The following is a 15,785-nucleotide window of genomic DNA, read 5'->3' as shown; positions in this document are numbered from 1 at the left end:
ACTCGCAAAACTGTCTCGGGATTTTACCAGGGGTTTATAGGATATATACAAGAACCCCAGAAGCCCTATATTCTATAATATTATTTAAATATTATGCAATAATACCGCACTCCCATTCAGTAAGTCAGTTCATGGTTATTCAGGCCAAGGTGTAGAAAAACTTACAGAAAGAATGTTCACCAAATAAGGGTGGGCCTCACTTGGTGATGGGAATTTCCCCCTCTGCAGTATTACTGAAGGTGCTGGGGGACCTCCAACAGGGGATACTAGCAGCAGGAGCAAGGCATCTTACTCCCTTCCTACCAAGATAGCTGGCAGGCAGAAGGAACTGCCAGCCTGCTTCTGTGCAGCCACATCTGCAGGTGGCCAGCGCAGCGAGATCATGTGACCTGAGGAACCCATAAGGTCCCATGTGGCCTGGGTTCTAAGCCTCGACAACTTGTCACTCTGTGCAGGTGATCTTCCACAGAGTTCCTAGAAGCCTGGCCTGAACTACCAGCATGCCCTCTGGCTGCCAGCCCTGACAGCACCCTGACCAATCTCTGCCCTGAATGGAATGAAGACTTGCTTTGTATTTACTTTCTGACCCGTCTTTTGCAGCAGTTTGACCTACAGCTCCTTGACCCACGTCGCAATAGTGCAAGTTCCTTCTTCTTACCCATCATTCTTGACAGCTGGCAGCTGCTTCTTCAGAGTCTCTTTATCCTCATTATTCAGCAGCCCAAAGCCTAGTAGCTGGGAGGCACTAAAGGTAGGGAGAAAACCCAGATCCGCTCTGCGGCTGACAAAACAGGCTGGATGGTACCAATTGTCTATCATTCCCAGTTGGGGCTTTTCAGGATGCACCATTTTCTTTGAAATTCTGATCTGGCCCTGAAGCAGAAGAAAAAAAGAAGAGATCATGAAGATGTATATATTACTTTTTCAAGAGAGACTTTAATACACCATTTCTGAACAACACCTTTTGTTTTAGAGCATACATTTACGGATTTTAGAGTCAGAGGCACCAAAGACATTTCAAATTTAGGAATAGAAAAGAGCAAGAGTCCAGTAGCACCTTAAAGACTAACCAAATCTCTGGCAGGGTATGAGCTTTCATGAGCCACAGCTCACATCTTCAGATACAGCTAGACACAGCTCTTTTCTACTGCTATTGACAGACTAACACGGCGATCCATCATGATCTAAATTTAGGAAGGTTATCCAACCTTCTAACCTGAGAGAAGGGTAGACTATAATATCTACCTTCCTCAAAGCAGACAACACACAAACACAACTCATATAGAAAAGAGCAGGAGTCCAGTAGCACCTTAAATACTAAAAAAAAAATCTGGCAGGGTATTAGCTTTCGTGAGCCACAGCTCACTTCTTCAGTGAGATGTGGCTCACAAAAGCTCATACCTTGCCAGAAATTTTGTTAGACTTTAAGGTTCTACTGGACTCTTGCTCTTTTCTATTGCTAAAGACAGACTAATATGGCTACCCATTGTGATACAACTCATACAGAATGCTTTTTTTAATCTTCCAATTTGGTGTCTGGCTTAAAACCGAAGCAAATCATTCTTGTGAGAGGTAAAAAAAGGATTAATTGCTGACCTTTTCTATTTTCTGTTCACAGCCTTTGCAGGTACTTCTGTTGGACTTTGCATATTCTGCTGCAAAATCATTTAAACTTTTTTCAGCTTTGCTACCTCCGTCTTGGTCACCACCTTTACCTGGAGAAGAAATAGCTCCAAATTCTGATTTAAGGCATGGCACTGGACAAATTACACAAGAACAAGGACAGGCACAGGGCAAAGAAAAGGTGGTTTGAGTAATGAGTGCTCATGTATCAAGCATTAGTAGACACAGCCACAAATGTTAACAGTTAAGTGTTTAACCAGAATGAATGAAGAAGAAGAGTTGGTTTTTATATGCCGACTTTTTCTACCACTTAAGGAAGAATCAAACCAGCTTACAATTATCTTCCCTTCTCCTCCCCACAACAGACACCCTGTGAGGTAGGTGAGGCTGAGAGATTGTGACTAGCCCAAGGTCCCTCAGATGGTTTCGTGTGTGGGAGTGGGGAAACCAACCCAATTCACCAGATTAGCATTCGCCGCTCACATGGAGGAGTGGGGAATCAAACCCAGTTCCCCAGATCAGAGTCCACCGCTCCAAACCACTGCTCTTAACCACTACACCACACTGGCTCTGAGAATGCTCAGTTAACTCCCCCCCACTGCCCAAAGGCATGCATGTTATTCACTCCCACCTCTCAGCCCAGCCTGCTTGATGCCTCAGCCACTGTTGGGCTTGCCGACAGGCAGAGCCGCCGGCTGATGTCATCCTCTGGTACCTTCACCCTCAGCCTTCCTTGGGTGGCCAGAAGCCAGTTCGGCCAGAAGGGTCCTGGGCAGCTTGCTTGTCTGCAGTTGCAAGGGAGGGGGAGGGTCCCGCCAGGTGTGGTGGCTGTCACCATGGAGGTCCAATGGGATGTGGTTTGGTTGCCACAGATTCCTCTGGGTAGGGGGCCGGGCAGAGCAATATAGGCTTGAGTATCCAGCACACTTAATTAGCTGACAAACCCCATTCCCCAGGAGTGCCAGATCACAAAGCTTTTACTGTATTAAAGCTAATGAAGCAAATGGCACCTACCTTTGGCCATCACTAGTGATTTGCCTACCTGTTGCAATGCCGCCAGTCTCTATGGATTTTTTAATTTTCTCTTGATCGTCCCATCGCAGTTCAGAGAAGCCATCCACATCAGCGTGGGACACAAGTCGAGCCCGCTTCCAGAAACAGGAGTAATGGTGCCAGTGGGGTACTTTGCCATCAAACATGGGGGACTAGAAAGAATGGAAATGCTCAGAACACATATACCACACATAATGTGCAAAAAGCCCAAATTACAGCTTAGCACACAGAGCCTTCACCTCACCAGTTTATTGCTTTATAGAACATGTTTTCTTATTATCTTGAGTACATTTACACTTAAGCATAATGCAAGTCCTGTTCTGTGTTCACCAAGGAAGGATTCATACATGCTTGCACACATCTCTCTGTATTATGGTGCAGCTACTCAGTTCTTGATTACCTATTGCTGAACAGGTAGCTTGACAGCACTGAACGACTGTAAATGAGGGCCAGTTCACACACTCACTAACTTGGAAATCCCATACTCATGCCCACCACTGGGTATACACTGCAACACCTTTATCGAGCAAATGTACATACAAACATATGCATACCTAATTTCAATCCTACCTCAGAAAGGGATAGAAGGAAGAGTGAGAGATTTGTTAAAATGCCTGCAATCACGTACTACATACATCATGTTGTCTGAGATTTCTAACTTTTAGCCCACCCTTTTTTCTAAGAAAAAAGGGTTAGATTTCTAAAAGTTAGATTTCTAACTTTTAGCCCACCCTTTTTTCTAAGAAATGCGGGATGGTTTACCCTGCCAACAGCATGAGGTAAGTTATAGATTAGGAAAGCATGAATGATCCAGTGAGCTTCAGGGCTAAATGGGTATTTCAGCTCTGATCTCTCCAGTCTCTCTGTTCAATGCTTTACCCAATACACCATACAGCAGGGGTGGGGAACCTTTTTCCCGCCAGGGGCCATTTGGATATTTATAACATAATTTGCGGGCCATACAAAATTATCAACTTAAAAATTAGCCAACCAATGTGTTTCTCCATGGCCTGGGTGGGAAAGGGTTAACACAGTTTCTTGGGCGGTCCTAGCAGTTCCATAGCTAATGACTCTTCTGCAAGGGGGGGGGAAGGTTCCTTTTCTCGACAAAACAAACTCACATCTGCCTTGAATAGAGGCTATTCCTGTCTGTGGGAGAGTGCAGATCACCAGTCTTAGATCCTTCTGAGCTAGAGATCTGCCAGGATCCACGAAGGGCCAGACCAAATGATTCTGCAGGCCTTAAACGGCCCCAGGGCCTGACGTTCCCCACCCCTGCCATACAGGCTCCAAACAGGTTGCTAGTTGCCTGGTGGTGATACAAAAGCTCTGCCTGGGGTACTTGATTTGAGATGGCTCATAGCCAATCTTGGCTTTGTATTGGGGCCACTAAATGATGCCCATGCAGGTATCAACTCAGAGGCATTAAACTAAGGAGGCAAGAAAGCTGAAGTACAGAAGCCTATAAATTAGGAAATAAGGGCCTGATTAATTCATTGTCAGGATACCCCTACCCACAAGAGGGAAAGCGGCTATGTCACTAGAAATTTGTTTGTGTGACTAGAGGCCTCATTTTACTTGCATAGCATCTTGGAGAAGGATGAAGAAGAGTTGGTGTTTATATGCCGACTTTCTCTACCACTTAAGGAACAATCAGACCAGCTTACGATCGCCTTCCCTTCCCCCTCAACAGACACCCTGTGAGGTAGGTGGGGCTGAGAGTGCTCTGACTAACCCAAGGTAACCCAGCAGGCATCATGCGGAGGAGCGGGGAAACCAACCCAGTTCACCAAATCAGTGTCCGCCGCTCATGTGGAGGAGTGGGGAATCAAACCCGGTTCTCCAGATTAGAGTCCACTGCTCCAAGCCACCACTCTTAACCACTACACCACGCTGGCTCTCCTGGTGTAGTGAATGGCATCTATTAGTGGATGGCACTAATAGGACTCTAGACTTGTAACCTGCCATGTTGTTCAGTGAGGTGGGAGCCTGGCTTCACCTTAACACAACACTGCAGTGAGGAAGTTCACTTTTATTCCCATGAACAGGCAGACAAGAATGCAATTAAGAGGCTACCCCCTCCGGGTATTTGCAAGGGTCTCCAGCAGGTGCACATGCATTTTGTAATCTTCAGGAGTACAGACAGAATAATGATGGCAAAAGATCTCCTGAATAACTACAGTCAACATAAGAACATAAGAAAAGCCCTGCTGGATCAGACCAAGGCCCATCAAGTCCAGCAGTCTGTTCACACAGTGGCCAACCAGGTGCCTCTAGGAAGCCCACAAACCAGACAACTGCAGCAGCAGCATCCTGCCTGTGTTCCACAGCACCTAAGACAATAGGCATGCTCCTCTGATCCTGGAGAGAATAGGTATGCATCATGACTAGTATCCATTTTAACTAGTAGCCATGAATACCCCTTTCATAACAATACATTATGTGTGACCAGAATGCACTGAGGGAAAATAAAGCTTAAAGCTCTGTGAAACATGCCATGTCCTATTCCAGGCACTTGAAATTCTGCAAGGAAAGTAATCTCATTTAGCTGATAATGCCTCCACAGCAGAGCCAAGCTCCCTTCATTAAATGGCCTGGAGTATTGTTCGTAACACTGCTGAGTGCAGAGACATATTCTGTCCTTATTACAGGAAGATCAATCCTTACTTTAAACAAAAGGAATTTCTGCCTTTTCTTAATTTAAACTGAAGTAATTTCTCTTTTACCACTGCTACTCCTTAATTTAACACACCAAGTCAATATTGGCACACTCACTTTGAGTAACACAAACGTATATTGAATATTGAAGCAGAAGCCATGATCAGTATTAGCATCCTGGCCGGGGGGGGGGGGGAGGGAATCTGAGGAAAGTCAAGCCTTCCACAGACATAGCTTTAAATCTAAAATATAATTCTGACACACACACCCCAAACAAGAAAACTACACAAAATACTGTGCCAACTTTGTTTGAAGTATTTGTGTATCAAATTAGGGATTAATCTGATCCACAGCCCATGCCAAAGTCAATGCTGGAAGTTAGGCTTAAGTCCCCAAATATGTAAAAAGAAATTCTTATATTAAAAGCCATGAATGGCCACCATGCAGTTAAAGATCCACAAAACTAGCTGCAGCCAGAATATATGTTACTGAAAAACCATGGGAGCCCCCCGATTTGCAGAAAAAAACATTTATGTCCTCCATGCCTGAAGTATCTGCAATTAGCAGGCATTGGAAAGAGTGAGCATAATACTGAGGTTGCCACGGCAATCGAAAATGCCACATGAAAATATGATGGCTATGGCCCCCAGAAGCAGGCAAGAACGGGCAGCTACAGCCATTAAATTTACTTTGTGAGAGCCAGCATGGCGTAGTGGGTAAGAGAGGTGGATTCTTATCTGGAGAACCGGGTTTGATTCCCCACTCCTCGGCAGACTCTAATCTGGTGAACTGGGTTGGTTTCCCCACTCCTACACATGAAGCCAGCTGGGCGACCTTGGACTAGTCACAGTTCTCTCCAAACTCTCTCCACCCCACCTACCTCCCAAGGTGTCTGTTGTGGGGCGAGGAAGGGAAGAAGATTGTAAGCCGGTTTGATTCTCCTTAAAAGGTAGAGAAAAATCGGCATATAAAAACCAACTCTTCTTCTTCTTCCCTCACTTGCCCGCCCTCCCTTCGCCAGTGGGAATAGAGAGGTGCGCAGGACATGGGAGGGAAGACCATATAGGTAGGAAGGAAAGAGCAAGTGGGAGACATGAGGGAAGAACACCAAGTCAGATGGTGGAAGTAGAGTTGGGATATAAGGCAAGGCATTTCCTCTCCTTGTAATATTAACTGTATTATATAGGCTTCCTTCCACCAGAAGAATATATTCTTCAGTTAGATTTATATGACCAAGTCATTTTCTAAAATGATACTGGATGCAAGAATCACACTCCAAAATTGCTATGAATCTTGGAACAAGCAGGGGACACTTCCACTTGAAAGAGTGAGGAGGACCAAGATTTCCTGGAACTTCCCATTTGAGATACAGCCTCCTTGTGCTGCATTTCATACTGTCCTTAAAAGGCTCCTGGCCTTCAGAAGTAACTTTTCAGCAGATGTAGATGGTGCAGATCAGGGGAGGCAGGTCAATTCTGCAGTTAGAGCTGCCGCTCATGGTTCTTGGGATCCAGCCAGTAGTTTTTCTATTTAGATGGACACCATGGAAGTAGCAAGAATATGAATTAAATCAGTACTATGTTACTGTGAGGTTTATTTGAATAGCAGATATACCATTGAGATGCTAATAAATCTAACTCAAATATTGATGGGAGAAAATTTAGTGTTTTAGGACCCTCACTTGGAAAAACTGATAATTTCAGATAACGAAGATCCTGCTGCAGAGGCATCATACTATTTTTAATTTGGAGGCAGAGTCTCAAAAGAAATATATGACCAAACAGGGAAAATATATTCATCAAAAGGCAGATAAACTACAGATATTTCCGTTTGGAGGTAAAATTCAAATTTTTCTGTCATTAAATGTCAGAAAAATGGCTTCTCATAGTATTTAATGCTTTTAAAGTTAAACGGTACATACATGTGGTGGCAACGTGGGAGAGAGAAAAGATTATGGAACATGGCAAAGGGCTCAGTGAGTGAGATTTTCTATATACTGGCCTCTGCTATGGGCTGGATTGGGACTAATGTTTCTATGGGTTTCTTCCTGCGAAGAGTGACTTTTCCCACCTTCTCCTGCCAATGGCACCCAAGGTGTCCCTGAAATCCTGTTCCTGGGGGATTCCCTCTCCTAGGAACAGGATAAGGGGCATCTTGGGTTTCCATGTGAGGAAGAAAGAAGGAAAATCGCAGCATATTCAACCATTTAAGGTGAAATTCAAATTTAAAAAACACTTCATTGACAAAACAGTGTATTCTTTGTATTTTGTTAATAAGCTTAACTTGCTTAAGCAAACCTGTGTGTGCCAGTAAAGGCAGATGGGTTCCTTCCTAATCTTACCTCACTCCATGTTAATATTTGAATCCTCTCAGAGAAGGAACTGGGGGGGAAGAGTATAAACTAACCTTTTGTCATATTAGATAGGTCTCTTCGCAATACATAGATGTCCACTTTTTTTAACCCTACAATTAGCAACTATTGATTTGTGTGTGTATTTTAGTACAGATTCCACCCCTGTTGTAAAGGAGGAAGAACTAGATACTCACTGTACCAAGTGTCTGCGGTGCCCGAATTAAGGACTCTCTAAAGGACCCCCAGAAAGGCTACACTTTCCCTCACTAATGCAAAAAAGAAAAAAGGAGGCTCCTTGCTCCTCTGGGTTCAGCTTCCACAGCTGGAAAACCCAGTTTTCTATCAAAGGAAACTCTGGATCATACGATAAATTAGTGTTTCAAAGCCTGAGCTTACCAGTTTAACAGCCATGATTGCCACCCACCCCAGCCAAAGGCATTAAAATAAATGAAAACAGATAAAGATGTGAAGATATACTTCTAAAAGCAATGACTCATACCTGTTGAAAGGCCAAACTGCAGCTAAACATAGATTCAGTTTGCTCATGCACTGTTGTACGTAACAAAAGATTTAGGTCAATAAGAAATAAGTCTTAGAAACAAGTATTAAGATAATGTCTAATATCCCAAAGAATACAAGTGAAGTACCAGACCTAGATCAACAGTAAAAAAGCAAACTCCCTCCTGCCCACCCACTCCAAAGGACAATTTTAACCATTATTTTTCCCGTCTTTAACAATGAATTTGTTCTAAGGTCTGAACTTCAGACTGAAATAAGCAACTATGAGAAAATGAATGCAAAATGTATTAATTCTCTAATGCAGAATTATTGTTTTATTAACTGTTCCAAACATGGAAATGACACTTAACTTAAAATGTTCAGACGCTCCTATTAAAAATTAGATGGAGTGGAAACGAGTTAGGTTGCAAAAATGCTTACACATACTTTCAACCTGTGGAAAAGTTGTAGTTTTCCAAAATGAAAATAACCATAATTCATTCATTCTTGGAATACTTACTCAGACCCAAAACATTACTGTAAATGTTTTTTCTAGTATCTTTCTCCATGAGTCAAAGTTTGTGAGCGCACATACAAACACATTTGTTCCAAGCCCTGACAAATATACAACACGTATATGCGCACACACAAACACAATCCTAAACACACTTAACTAGGCGCTAAGCCCTACTGGACTCAGCACAACTTACTTCTGAATATACCTGCTTAGGATAGCACTGCCAGTCACTTCACAAGTGGACAGGTAGTTTATAAGAACAAGGTGGAGAACCTACAAACCCACATACAGCTAATTAATTCTTCATAAGTTGTTCATTCAACTGTCCTTTTAAAAAAAATGAGGTGAGTTCAACTCAAGGTGAATCTCAGTGAGGTGACTAACAGTTCAAGTGTGTGTATGTGTGTCCCTGTGCACGTGCCATCAAGTCACACCCCAATGCCCGTTCCAGAGAACTTCAAAGCTATGTGAAAACCAAGGCCAAGAAGTGTGTCCGTATCACACTTCTGTCTAAAACAGAATTTATTTTCCAATGTAAAATAAGCAGACTTCTACCATAGAGGTGTCAAAAGTGCACAGCAACACCATTGAACATCCCTAAAGAACCACAGCTGATGGTGGTTTGGTTTTTTTTGGTAGCTGTTTGCCTCTGTATCCCTACTTACAACTGGTGGCATCTGAAGTTGCTTTCAGCATGACCTACCTCAATGTTCCTGAAAGCTTCTTAGAGGAACAGTGGATTAAGTTTAATAAGTACTGAGGTATGTGTGTGTGTAAAGTGCCGTCAAGTCGCAGCCGACTTACGGCGACCCTTTTTTGGGGGGTTTTCATGGCAAGAGACTAACAGAGGTGGTTTGCCAGTGCCTTCTTCTGCACAGCAACCCTGGTATTCCTTGGTGGTCTCGCATCCAAATACCAACCAGGGCTGACCCTGCTTAGCTTCTGAGATCTGACGAGATCAGGCTAGGGTATAGGGGAGAGCATTTCCTCCTAATTACCCATTTTTATACCATTACAGAAATTACCACAACTTTCACACCATTACAGAAATATTAAAGATTATCCACAATGAATCCCTCTAATTATCAATGCTGCTGTGTCACGCTTTTGCCAGATGCACTTCAAAGGTACTGGTTTACTCCTATAGACACCAGCTACCAATAAAGAAAAAAAGGTCACCAATATCTCCCTTGGTATCCATGAAGCCTCAAGTAAAGTTCAAGGCCCATAAAATGAGCTACATACCGGTACTTCACAGGGGGATGTTCTATGTTTCAGTATCCAAACTTCTAGCCCTCATGCGTGAACACTACCCCTTGGAAACAACCTTAAACAGAGGCAGAGAAATAGCAGTACTCAAGCGGCAAATATTACCTTAGGCTTACCTGAAAGTATGCCCCATTTAATCTAGCGGGATTTACTTTTAGGTAAACCTATCAAGGGTTAGACTGGGCGAAAAAGCATGGGAGGTTTTGCCTTGGATTTGCTGCTCTGTTGATGCGGATTTGCTGCTCTGTTGATGCACATTTTCTCTATCTAAATTCTCAAAACTTTGCACGGGGGGCTTATTTTTGGCCGTTTATGCATGGGAGGGAGGTTTTGCCTTGGGGTTTGCTGCTCTCTAAATGCGCATTTCCCCCCATCCGAATTCTCAAAACTCAAAAGTAAGCCCCCATGCCGAGTTTTGAGAATTCAGACGGGGGGAAATGCGCACTCAGAGAGCAGCAAACCCCAAGGCAAAACCTCCCGTGCGTTTTACTGTATTTAAAGCGCATTCGGTTTCACGATTGCTACCATCTTTAAGCGCTGGGTTGAGCTGCCATTTTTTGCTTGACGGACGGCCAGTGTTGAGTGCCTGTGCCGCTGCAGGGGGATGGCAGCAAAAGCTTCCTGGCAGAGGAGGGTGCGGCCGGCTGGTTGAGCCTCACAGCCTGCTGACAGAGAGCCTTTCCGGGGGGAACCGTGCCCCGGGGAGGCGGCTCTTCCTGCTCGCGACCCGTATGCGGCACATGGCCGGGCGGAATCAGGTCGGGGGGTTGGCAGGGCTGCTGCTGCTGCCGCCGCCCCTGGGTGCCAGGAACAAAAGGCGGCGGCAGCAGCAGCAGCAGCGAGGGGGGGGGGGACACGCCGAGCCCAGCCCGCAAAAGGCGGCCGTCTCCGCAAGCAACGTGGCGCGCTGGGATGGAAGCGCCGGCAGAAGGGTGTGGGAAGGCAGCCCCCCCCTCGCCCGCCCCCGCCGGCCGCGGTACCTGCACCATGATGGCCAGGCGCAGCGAGTCCTTGGCGATGTTGTCCCCACATTTCTTGCAAGAAGCCCGTCCGCTCTTGGCGTACTCGGCCCGGTACTGCTTCTCGGCAGGCTCCGCCATGACCACGCCGCCGCCGCCGCCGCCCCCCCGACGCAACGCTTGGCGCTGAGGCGAGGCTGGAGCGGCGGAGGCGCGAAGAACGAGCCGGGCTGCCGCGCAGCCAGGACCCTGGCGCCTCAGGGGCGAGCGTCGAACGGTCGACCCGCGCCCAAACAGGGCTCACTTCTCATTCGATCAGTGATCGATTGGTTGAGCCGAGTTCGGGAGGCTTTTCTCTCTGAGCCGCTGCTCTGGAGTGGTCCTCAAGCGCCATCAAGGACCAGAAACCATTGCGCGCGGCGCCCAAGGGGAAGAAGGTGTCTTGCGGCCACGTGTTCAAAAGAGGGAATTACGCGAGCGTCTCTTCGCAGTCGGAGCGGGGGGGGAGCGGGGCGGCCTCTTGAGTTTCCCGCCTGTAAAAACTGGCCGTGGTTGATAGCCCTGTCAGCCACACGTGTTTTACCTCCTTTGGTACCAGTTGCAGAAAAATTGCCCTTCTATACTGAATTAAATTCCGTTCATTGAATGGGACTTCTGGCTAGAGGCCCAACTTTTTTTTAAAATAATTTTTTATTTTCTTAATTGACACATCAGCATACAAAACAATATCCAGTATTAAAAAATAGCAATAATACTAAAAAACTAGTCCTACCAAATTAACAATAAATTGACTTCCCCCTCTCCCGTCTAAAAATAAATTGTATAAACTTTTGCTAACGGAACTAATCCCAATACTATTTTAATTAACATATTCTGATCCTATCTAACATCATTAAATCAGTACTAATATAAAATTAAAGGTATAAATAAGGGATTAGATCAAAAAGTATTCTTTAAATGGTCCCATTGAAAATTAAATTTTTCCAAAAGGATTAAACACATGGTTGAACAATTGAGATAAACAGTAAAAAATAAAAACAGATAGGAACCATTAAAATATTTGTATATAATCAGAAAATAAAAAATATTGAGTTCTATCTCCCTCCATTTCTATTAAATAGAGGCCCAGCTCTTCCCCTCTTAAGAACATAAGAAGAGCCTGGCTGGATCAAACAAATGGTCCCATTAGGCCAGCAGCATGGTTCACCCTGCGGCCAACCAGTTATGGGGGGGAGGGCAACAAACACCGTAGAAGCCAAGGCCTGGCACTGATATGCCCCCTAGCACTGGTATTCAGAGGACTTGTGCCTTTGAATATTGGCGGTTCCCTTTAGTCACCATGGCATTGATGGACCTCTCCAAGAATCTGTGTAACCCTCCTTTAAATCCATCCATGCTTGTGGACATCACTCCATCTGGCCGTAGGGTTTCCAGCTCCTGTTTGGGAAATACCTGGAGATTTGGGGCGTGGAGCCTGAGGAGGGCAGGGTTTGGGGATGTGAAGGACTTCAGTGGGGTATAATGCCATAGACTCCACCTTCCAAAGTGGTAATTTTCTCCAGGTGAACTGATCTCTGCCACCTGGAGTAGTTGTAATTCCAGATCTCTAGCCAATACCTGGTGGTTGGCTACCCTAACTGGCCATGAATTCCACAGATGAATTACTTGTGTAAAAAAATTCCATTTGTAATGATCAAGAATCTAATGGCCATTAACTTCACTGGTTGCCCCCAAGTGCTGAGAGAGGAAGAAAAAACATTCTCTATCCACTTGGTTGCCCTCTTTTGTTGTTCTTGTTGCTCCCCAGCACTGGTATTCAGAGGGCTACTGCCTCTGATTATGAAGCTCCTTAGTTACTATGGCAAATAGGTATTGATGGACCCTCCATTAATTTGTCTAGTAAAGCTAATTGAATTAGTGGCCATCATTACATCATGAGATACTGAATTCCACAAGCTGATTAATCAGAGTACTGGTTCTGAATCTACTGCCTGTTAACTTCATATGGTGTCTGTGATGTCTAGTCTTATGGAAGAGGGAAAAAAAGCTATTTCTGCCCACCTTCTCTACCCTGTGCATATTTTTGGCCCATATTCATCACCCGTTTGCCATGTTGTCCCCACTCAATGAGTCTGGAGTTCTTTATAAACCACTTAGGTCCCCACCATCCTAAACAATTTAGTGGTATCTCTAAACTTGGCTACTTTGCTGCGTTTCACACCCGAGTTCCTTAAGAACCCTTAGGTGTGTGCCATTTGAATCTACAAACTTATTAGTTCTTAATTTTTTGCTAAGCTTTACTTTTTTCTTTTCTGAAAATAGTGGCTCCAGACCCACATTTTCTGCATTGAAACCAATGATAATAATACCCTTTCTCTGCAATTTTCCCATTTTCCTTGAACAATCCCTTCACTCCTTTGTCATTCAAGGACCTCACTACCTCCCTGACCAGTTTCCTGCCTCTTATGTATTTAAACATATCATATGTACATGTATCTTATATTTGGCCAAGATCTCCATTGTTTAAAGGAAGCCTTCTTACCTTTATGGGTTTTTTGGTTTTGCTCATTAACCTCACTAACATTTTCCTAACTGTTCTGAATCTGTAGCATACGGTCTATCTGCATTTTAGTGTGAATTTAAATAATCTCCAACCACCATGAAAGGATTTATCTCTCCTTTTCAACTTCCATTGAGATTATCTCTTCATACTGAAAAAATCCCCTTTTCTTCACCATCTTGAGCTCCTTGGAGGGACAACGGAATAAAAATGTGATGTGTGTGTATTTTGCCATCAAGTCACAACGGACTCATGGTGACCGGGTAGTGTTTTCAAGGCAAGAAATGAAAATGTGTTAGACAGATATAAAAGTGGTTGAGTTGGTATCCTGGGGCAACTTTCAATTTGCATAAATGCTGGTCACTGTTCCCAAGCAATGTGATGATAATTGAAGCCACACGTTGTTATGCAACTTTCTCCTCTGGTTGCCTTTCAAAAATTTTCTCCATTTGATCAAGCAGGCAACAGTATATTGCCAATGTTAACATTAACATTACTGACCCACAGGGTGATGTTTACTAGGCAGACTATGTTAACGGGGTGATTTGCCATTGCCTTCCCCAGTCGTCTACACTTTACCCCCAGCAAGATGGTTACTCATTTTACCGACCTCGGATGGATGGAGGGCTGAGTCAACCTTGAGCCGGCTACCTGAAACCAACTTCCGTAGGGATTGAACTCAGGCCGTGAACAGAGCTTTTGACTGCAGTACAGCAGTTTACCACTCTGCACCACTGCAGAGTTACACCCGCTTAAACCATTGACTAGAATGGATTTAGAAGGGGATAACTGCTCTGGATGGCACTGCAAGTATATTGATCACCACTGCAAAGTATATTGTTTGTTAATTGTAGTTGTGTTCTCTTCCATGCTGTATGCTTCTGAATCATGAAGCCTCTCAATACCGCTTTAAAAGTGTCCCAAACTGTGTTCAAAGTGGTTTCTCCATTCAAATTAATTTCAAAAAGTCTTTAATAAGAATATTCAATTCCTTCTGTATTTTCTCATCTTTCAAGAGTTTATCATTTAATCTCCATCTGAATGCTTGTCTATTGTTCCATTCGAATGAGACTGGATTATGGTCAGAAAAAGTTCTTGGAATTATATGAATTTTACGTAGTTGAGTGAAAATTGATTTGCTTGCTCATATCATGTCTATTCTGGAGTGAGAGTTGTGTCTTGCTGAATAAAAAGTATATTCTTTAGCTGATGTGTTCATTGTCCTCCAGATGTCCTGTAATTTAAATTCTTCTATCATTTGAAAAAAATATTTTGGTAAACATCCTTCTTTGTCATCTTTGGCTTTTGTTTTCTTATCCAGGGTAGGCAGAGTAACTCCATTGAAATCTCCCATCAACAGGATCTGTTCTCCAGCATATTGCCACATTATATCATTGAGTTGAGCATAAAATTTAGCTTTTCCTTCATTTGGTGCATAGATTCCAACTACTAGTTTTTTTTTTGTCCCAAAATTGTTATTCTAATAATATTCTGCCTTCATCTTTGTAGACCAATTCCGGATTTAAATTAGGATGTGCATATAATACTACACCTTTAGTTTTTGTTTTAGACGATGAAATAAATGCCTGTCCCAACATTTGCCTTTCCAAATATTTTCTTTTTTGGAGATATGAGTTTTCTGTAAGCAGATTAGTGAATATTTATTTCTTTGCAAATATTTAAAAATCCTTGCTCTTTTAACTTTCTCATTCAGTCCATTTTCATTCCGTGAAATTACTTTAGCCATGGTGATTGAGTTATAAGAATTAAGCTTTATGACGTAAATCCACCAGCTGCCCCTTGTGATGAGAGATCATCTTCTTCCTGTTCTTGGTCTTACTGTCATCAAAAGATGACGAGGAATATCTTTAAGAATTACCAGTGGTGTCTCCCCTACAACAATAGGATTCTCTTAATGAGACTGCATCATAGTGTCCTTAATCCTAATGTCGTAGAAGGAGATCATGATGTCTCTGGGCTTGGATTTCTTCAATCTTTATGGTAAAGGTATCCTGTATATTCTATTTATTGCATGGTCTAAGTCTTGTTCTTGTATTTGCCACAGTTCAGCTAATGCTTTGATCAAGGTCTCTGTTATCCCCTAGGTCTTCAGGCAGATTACGTAAACAAATATTAGCCTCTCTCACCTTCAAATCCATCATGGCTAGCTGGACTTTGACTGTATCCTCTTGGGAATGTATTGCATCAAATTGTCTATCATGTCCTTCCATCTTCTTCACCTCTTTCTGCTCCTCCATCACCTTTTTGACTGAAGTATCCAATATCTGCATATCT

The 15,785-nt window shown here is 43.6% G+C and overlaps 1 protein-coding gene across 1 annotated transcript in view; it reads right to left on the bottom strand.

The window, feature by feature from the left end:
• PARP1 (poly(ADP-ribose) polymerase 1) overlaps positions 1 to 11,094 on the bottom strand; it is a 35,630-nt gene extending 24,536 nt beyond the window's left edge. The window contains exons 1-4 of the mRNA XM_056852681.1: positions 10,952 to 11,094; positions 2,666 to 2,828; positions 1,597 to 1,715; positions 659 to 873 (exon numbers count right to left, since the gene is read on the bottom strand). Coding sequence (XP_056708659.1) covers positions 659 to 873; positions 1,597 to 1,715; positions 2,666 to 2,828; positions 10,952 to 11,071 — 617 coding nt within the window. The 5' untranslated portion in view covers positions 11,072 to 11,094. The remainder of the gene's footprint in view (positions 1 to 658; positions 874 to 1,596; positions 1,716 to 2,665; positions 2,829 to 10,951) is intronic.
• Positions 11,095 to 15,785: the final 4,691 nt, after the last annotated feature.

Source organism: Euleptes europaea, chromosome 7, assembly GCF_029931775.1.
Source record: "Euleptes europaea isolate rEulEur1 chromosome 7, rEulEur1.hap1, whole genome shotgun sequence".
NCBI lineage: Eukaryota > Metazoa > Chordata > Lepidosauria > Squamata > Sphaerodactylidae > Euleptes > Euleptes europaea.
This window is presented reverse-complemented; position numbering and strand designations above follow the sequence as displayed.